Source organism: Branchiostoma floridae, chromosome 9, assembly GCF_000003815.2.
Source record: "Branchiostoma floridae strain S238N-H82 chromosome 9, Bfl_VNyyK, whole genome shotgun sequence".
NCBI classification, from domain to species: Eukaryota; Metazoa; Chordata; class Leptocardii; order Amphioxiformes; family Branchiostomatidae; genus Branchiostoma; species Branchiostoma floridae.
This window is the reverse complement of record NC_049987.1, coordinates 17,803,067-17,810,976: the sequence shown is the minus strand read 5'-3', so window position 1 is coordinate 17,810,976 and position 7,910 is coordinate 17,803,067. Positions and strand designations below refer to the sequence as shown.

At 38.4% G+C, this 7,910-nt stretch overlaps 1 protein-coding gene across 1 annotated transcript; it reads right to left on the bottom strand.

Moving 5' to 3' along the window:
• LOC118423606 ((Lyso)-N-acylphosphatidylethanolamine lipase-like) lies at nucleotides 1–3,747 on the bottom strand. Its single transcript, XM_035831831.1, has 7 exons — nucleotides 3,561–3,747; nucleotides 2,941–3,020; nucleotides 2,244–2,695; nucleotides 1,861–1,942; nucleotides 1,377–1,488; nucleotides 858–1,050; nucleotides 1–123 (listed from the first exon to the last, which is right to left on the bottom strand). The coding sequence occupies exons 1-7, from the start codon at nucleotides 3,596–3,598 to the stop codon at nucleotides 25–27; spliced, it is 1,056 nt and encodes a 351-aa protein (XP_035687724.1). The 5' UTR covers nucleotides 3,599–3,747; the 3' UTR covers nucleotides 1–24.
• Between the last annotated feature and the right edge of the window lie 4,163 nt (nucleotides 3,748–7,910).

Genomic DNA, 7,910 nt, shown 5'->3' with positions numbered 1-7,910 from the left:
ATGTTGCAATGGAAATACTGACAATTACTGAGCCCTGTCAGCATTGTTGCATACCCTCACTAACTCCATGTTGAATTGAGCGTGCTGTTGTGCGAACATCTGATGCCCTGCGTTCTGAATGTACTGTAAACAAATGAAACAGAATTGAGGTATTATCCTCTGCAACAACGAATATGTCGATAATGTAAGCTACATAGAATAGAAGATTAACAGAATTTTGTAGTAGAATGTAGACAATACAACAAAGAGAGCTGAACTTTATAGTTTGATAGAACCTATGTTTCCCTACTTTGTACACCTAAGAAACACTGACAAATTCAAATTCCTAATGAATTAGACAAACCTTTGATTACAAAACATGCCTGTTCGTTCCTACGTTTTTAGTATCAAGAAGCGAGAAGAATTCGAATTCATTTAGTCGAATATGATTCTTGTGTTGATTGACATTGTATGTATCTTATGTATCTGTCAACTATTCCTTTGTTGCGACCTGTACTTAAACCAGCGGGTATATATGTACAATAAAGGTATTCATTCATTATCGTAGAAGGATGGCACAATGTTTTAATGCCTTATTGTGCACAAAGGTGCATTGTTAGTTGTTTGCTGATGATTTTCAGAGCCAGCGAGTCACTGAATGGGGCATCTAGACATCTATAATGAAAGCAGTCGTTGTGCTTACCATATAAAACTCCATTGATTGTCACTATATTGTATATTGTAAAACTACCTGCCAACTTAATATGCGAATTAGCTAAACAAAGCCCATGATAATATTTCAACAGGGTTTTATTCTAAGATTAAGATAACTCTTCAAGTTTTATATAGTTACGTTAAGTGTAAAAAGAAGTTCTTACAATGATGTCGACATATGAATCTTTCCGTAGAATTGCTGTCTTTTCTCCTGTCCTGCTGTCCATCCATGAGTCTACACCATAGATGAATGTGATTGGTACATTCGGGTCCAAGCTGGTCATGCGAGGAAGCATGGGGTTCTTGGCCCATTCCAAACCTTCACTTTGTCTTATGTATCCAAACGCTATCTCCGCGCTGAAATATGTGTCAGGACGTAAACAATTAGGATCTGATTCCAGACAAAAAAAATATGAAACGCATGACAATCGCTGGACGTTGTAAAATTCCTGGTACGTTTGACCAATTGCTGACGTCACGTATCCGCAAGATCACGTGTTAATAAGATCACGTGACTGTAACTCTCGTGAGCTTACGTTCTGAAGAGATTATGATATCTATTGTAAACCAGTTATAAGACGTAACCAATTCATCCATAGCTATACTAAACCCAAATAAACTAACATGCAAAACAATGGTACCATTGACGGCCCTCTTGGCAAAGGTATCATAGTGCTATTTACCTTGGGGGTTGTGCTAAGCGGTGATAACTGTAGTCAACCACAGTGCTGTCCTGAAACCCATCGGCAAACACGGTTCTGATATCTTGCCTTATCCAACGCACAAGCTGTGGACCTGTGTGTGACAGAACAGTTAAGAGTAAATACCTTATACAATCTAAAGACACAAAGCCTTAGCTCTATTTGACTAATACATACGTCCGTCAAGCAGATATAGAAGTCATATTACTCAATTAATAAGGGGGATAGGATGTTAGCCTTTAGTTATAAATGATAGTTATTGCCGTTGCTAATTCATTCTTTGTATGTGATACTGTTGAAATAAGCTATTAACATTTTTACAATGCCTCATTGTCCCTGTTTACCTGTTTTGTCTTAAATTAAAAGTAAATGAAAAATCAAATAGTATATAAAATAAAAATCCTCCAAACATATATTGCGCATCTCTTGTAAACGATTGACGTTGCTTAACAAAACGCATACTCACCCAATGGCCCTGCACCTCTAAATAATGCCATGAAGTTGAAATATTGAAGTAATGGACCAATGATCTTTATCCAGAAAGGCAGCTGTAAAATTACAAGAACAACAAATATGTTGATCAGACACAGCTCACAAGGTGTCCATAGTCAGGTGACAGTACCGTAGGCGTTGGCCGCCATGTTGGATGCTTGAAGCTTGGTAAATTCATAATTGCTTTTGTATTTCTACGAACTATAATGCAATGATCAATACATGTGTCTACTGGAGCATCTAGTGACATACGTGCAGTACTAGTGTTCGAATAGAATACAACACAACATCAAACATTTGATGTGATCAAGTGTTACGTTTGTGTGATCCGTTCCATATATCTGTTGCAAATCTTACCCGAGCTTGCAGTTCCTCAGCAGCTTGCTCTGTTTTTTCTGGAAACCCCCAGGGCTCGGTCAGTACCAGGTGCTTGACTCTGCTGGGATGTTTGATAGCGTAGGAGGCCGCCAGAAAACCGCCAAAACTCTGTCCCAGTAGGATAAACTCTTCCAGTCCGACACCTTTCCTCCACTCCTCGATGGAATCCACGAATTCCTCTTCCGCGATGGTTGCGTTTGTGCTAAAATTGTGCCGAGAACTTCGCCCAAAGCCAAGTACGTCGAACGCGTAGACAGCTCGGTGCTCAGCGAGGGCATCCAAGTTTAAAAAGAAGAGCCCTGCTGCGCCTCCAAACCCGTGAACCATGACAATGGGAAGTGTGTTCGGCTTTTGGGGATCCAATTTGAGGGTCCAAATCCGTCCGCCGTTAGGAATTGGAACGTAGAATCTCTCCAATCTCGACTTGACATCTAGTAAGGAAACAAATCCAGTAAGTGATTTTGTTACAGAACGTTCCCACAACACAAATGTATCACTGATATATAGGTGGACGTTAATGTTATAGTCCGTTATATGTGTATACTTACTTAAAAATTGATTGCGTACGCTCCAGGAAGACATTAAACATTTTTTTTGCATTAAAACAAAACAAAACGAGCACCATTTTTTGGAATTCGTTCTGAGGCGTGGCAAAAATCTTGAAAGTACAGCGTACATTTCAATACTCGAGTTTCAGCATCAGCAAGAAGTTGTGGAGATGTCGGGCACCATCTGAACCAGCTGCCGAGCCACGACCTGGAAAAACAGACCTTGTGGTAACCTTGAAAACTTTGTTGTAATTATGGCAAAGTTATCTTATGGTGTTGTTGGGATTTGAACAAAGATTGACCTCAACCCAAAAATTGTTGCTTCGTCCTGAATGTTCTGTTACTGTTGTAAACAAAGTCCTAAAACTGGCTATTATCAAGTGGAATATATAGACTTGCTTCTCTGGAATGCACTGGCCATATATAGCAAAGCGTTAGGTTTTGTCGTTGTGGGCTTTCGTAGTGTTGATGTCAAGCCCCGAAATAATAATTTTAAAAAATTCTGATAAAAGAACAAACTTTTCGGATCTAACATTTGCTTAGTGATAAGATGTATCGATAACATTACACAAACGTATTTGTTATCACCCAGTTACTTCGTAAACGGAACCCTGACCAGCCAGCCAGCCAAAACAGAGTTGAGTTACATATTAGTTTCTTGGGCTTTTCAGCAAATCCTATCTTGAAGTCCACCCCCATGGATACTTCAAAAGCACAATTTTTTTAATAGGTCCACACTCAAACTCACCTGGATTCTTCGTGGCGCCCACCACCATCGTCCGCCATGTTGTAAAAAGGGTGAATAGCTTACCGTTATGGACCTTGGACCAACACGTATATTGCATGATCTGACCTAAACACACCACAGTTCGATTCCTCCGCGATAAAGAGGCAGTGCACAATAAACTAACAAAAGATCACAAAAGTCTTCACAGGGGTCTAAGCTTTTCACACTTCACGTAATCTGCTGCAAAATACTGACATAATTGGTAGTAACTGTGCGAAGTGATGATTTGGGGGGATGAAATTCAGTTTGGACTTTGGCATTACTTCCAGGTATGCTTCCGCGTTGAGAGTGATGAGGTCCATGCACCTTGCCCCAGATTGACCCCTGTGACCTCTGAAACAAACGTTTGTTGGTCTTGTAGCTGGAGGGATATCTTTCCATTCCGTGTATAGGTATTGTGCTTTAAAATTATTCCACGGGAGAGACGGCCACCAGACTTGAGCTCTATAGTGTACCTGAGCCTTGAATTTAAACCCGAAAGACATAGTGATAAAGAATGGATTTGTTTTTGTTATGTCCTTCAAGTCACTGTGATTCTCATGGAAAGAGAACCGTGAGAATAGACTAATCTTCAGAATTTAGTATCATACATACATACATACACTGTAATATTTACATACCAAAAGCTCCTCTTGTTATACAACGAGAATCAATATACTTAACATTTATCCTGGTAGATTAACATTTAAGTGCCTGTTTCCACTTTCTAGTTAGAATGATTCATTGACACAAAAATCATGCGTTACTCATGATGTGTGTGTGATTTTATTCAGTTCTGTTTGCGGACATGTTCTGAAGCCCTAGTGGGGAGACGATGCCATTAGAATTTCTCCCATTAATACATGCGTTCCAATGGGAGAGTTGAGGAAACAAATATGCAATTATCTCAAGAATAAAAAGTTCAAGCCATACAAACTTACCCTCAAATGAGAGCCAACTATGTCCAGTCTCATGAATTTCATTTGCAAGAATTTCTATACGGCTAATCTTTTGATACACCCCCCTAATTAGAGCACTTGGATTGGCCCGTTTGGCTCAAAACAGCTATCTGACGACGATACCACTATTTCAGGGGGGTGCGGAAACCCCCCCGATGGAGAAATGTCATTTTTTACAACTAATTCAACAAGTATAGGGTCTTTCCTACTGCAGACACTCCCAAAATGCCCAGATTTCACATTAAAGCCCACCAAGAAAGGCTTTTCAATGGTTTAAAGCCTTGTTTTTATTTGAGCTCTCTCACCGTGGGCTCTAGGCGCATGTGCTAATGGTTACGTCACCCCTAGTCTCAAACTCTGATGCGAGTGATAGGAGCATAGATGCCCCCCTCCCCACCGTAAAAATGCTCTGCATACAATGCTAGAAAGAACAACATCCCAACATAGATAATGCATAGACGCAGTGCACGACCTTTATTTCCTAAGAATAAATATCTACGTCTTAAAACAATAGCTGTGAGTTATACTTTTCTCATTATATTTGCTCATGCACAAAAACTGATAAGTTTTATCATATTTGCATGTATTTTTGTGCGTCTCCATTTTATCACTAACGTTATGTCTCTATTTTATCTTTAATTTTATTTTAACGTTATCTCTAGATAGTCATCTCTATGATGACTGGTGTGTTTTAATTATTGAGCAAGGAAAATAAGATAAATTCATACGTAGCATACGCCTCTGGTTTTTGACATGCCAAGTGACGTTTGTTCCTTGGAAGGAATGTTAATATTCTATAGCTATTACATTGAATTATTTTGCTCGCTATCTCTGCATATTGTCGATATTTTTCCAAATATCTGTCTCTCCACTTAAATACTAACAAGTTCTTCAGTGCTGTGTCTTTATCATATTTCATAATGTCGTAATTTGGATATTGTACTTACATATCACGACTATCTTTTCAATATGTTAATGTGATCGGTAACTAATAGAATATTATACAATTATCTCTTATTTTACTATAATTTGTTATTATGATTTCTGCTTTTATATTTATAGTCTCGCAACGGCATTTCGAATGTTCGCTTATACATGTACGTTTGATGTAAACAACTTGTTCTGTTGCATAAATATGCTGATTCATAGGATCTCATCTAACTTGGGATTTCCAATACTCAAAGGCATAAAGGTTTTATAATTTCCAAATTGATAATTACTGTGCCCTGTCCGCATTTTTGCATACCCTCACCAACTCTCTGTTGAAGTCACCATACTGTTGGGCATGCAACTGATGCCCTGCGTTCGCAATGTACTACATACAAAAAAAGAAGAGAAGAATAGAACATAATTTATGAATTATTAACTTTTGATAATATGGATGAAGGATACAGTGTTTAAATATTTTTCTGTGCATATATGTGCCTTGATGGTTGTGTGCAGATAAATTTGAGACGATGAATAACTAAATAAGGAAGTTAGATATCTACAACGTAAGCAAACAGTGCATTTACCATGTATTGCTTCTTTGACTGTTAACGGTAACAACGGTTACCGTATAGTATATACATATAATATTAGCACAACTTCATAACTAACGTTGATTTAATGTGCAAAACACATACACAATACCAAACTTTATACCAAGACCGAAAGTTCAGCTGTAGTAACAAGACGTGCCGCTAGATGGCCTATCATCCGAGCATTTCAAGTCCTTTATAGACCTACCCACATAACAAATATCAAAACAATCCATCCAATCCATCTCGACATATTGGTAACAAACATCTCCGTTATGAACAGCAGTCACTACAAAACTCCCGTTTCGGAATAAATTACAGAATTAGAATTACAATTGCATGTTTTATATTTATCAACTAGAGGAGAAAGAAAGAAAATAAGTTCTTACAATAATGTCGACATAGGAACCTTTCCGTAACATTGATGTCAGCATTCCTGTCTTCTTGTCAATCAATGAGTTTGCACCATAGATGAATGTGATTGGTACATTCGGGCGCAAGCTAGTCAGGCGAGGAAGCATAGGGTTCTTAGCCCATTCGAAGCCTCTTCTTTGTCGCAAGTTGCTAAATGCTGTCTCTGCGCTGAGATATGCATAAGAACATGAGCAATAAAGAATAAATTCTAGAAAAAGGATAATATGAAGACAAATACATGGCAATCGACTCATCAAGATTGCCTGCTTGAAAGTTTTCAACAAATACACCCCTGTAGTACTAGTTCTAGTCACTATGCCGATCCAACACTTATTTCATGAGTTACAAGTTAGTGTTAGGTGAAGTATACTTTAACATCGTGACCACAGTATATGTTTCGTTGGAGAGCAAATTTAAAGAAGACTATTGGATGCCCCTTTACTACGAGTACAACCTGTCCTTTACTGTATTGACGTATTATATCTGATCAATAGTCATCCTTATTGAGTTATAATATATACTATAGAAACCCAACACAAAGAAAAAGAAACACCAAGCTACCGAAAACAATGTTTTTGGCGAAGTTGATTGACAAAGTCTTATCTACCTCGGGGGCTGTGCTAAGCAATGATACCCGTAGTCAAGCACCGTGTTGTCCTGAAACGCCGAGTACTTGGTTCTTATGTCTTGCCTCACCCAACGCAATAGGTGTGGACCTGCATGTGACAAAACATTCAAAAGTTAGTAAATGCACCAAATTTATGTGCACGTGTGTTAAACATTCTCTACATACACTGAAGATATAAATCCATCTTTGACTAACACTCCATGACTTATTATGGGAGATATGATGTTGGCGCACTGCGTTATGTGTTTGTAAGATGTAATAAAGTGCAAGCTTTGGAAAAAAGCCTCGTGTTTTTTTTTCTTGCTTTGGTGCCTGTGTCTTATGATAAAAAAGTAGGCTAGTGCATCATTGTCACAATCGCTTGTTAATTCATCATGATGGTTAATGACCCGTGTCTGTAAGATATAAAATGTAAGGTTTGGAAAAAAGCCCTTGATTTTTTCTCATAGTCCGTGAGCTTATAACATGGACGCACAGCCTAGTCCTTCATTGAATATTGTCACAAGCCTTTGTCCGGTCATAATGATGGTTTATGACCTTTTTCTGTAAGATGTAATATGTAAGATTTAGAAGAAGCCCTCTTTTTTTCTCAGAGGCTCGCGATAAAAAGCCAGTGTATAAGTTAAAGATCACAACCTTGAGGATACCTAATTGATTGATTGATTGATTGACAATCTTACATTGATTGATAGTCTTAGATGTATCGAGTTATACCCCCCTCACATTAGGGCGCGATTCGATTCGATCGTACGAAAAGTCTGCGAACTCTAATTTACGAGGAGGCCCTGATGCCGACGAAGAAATGGCAGAG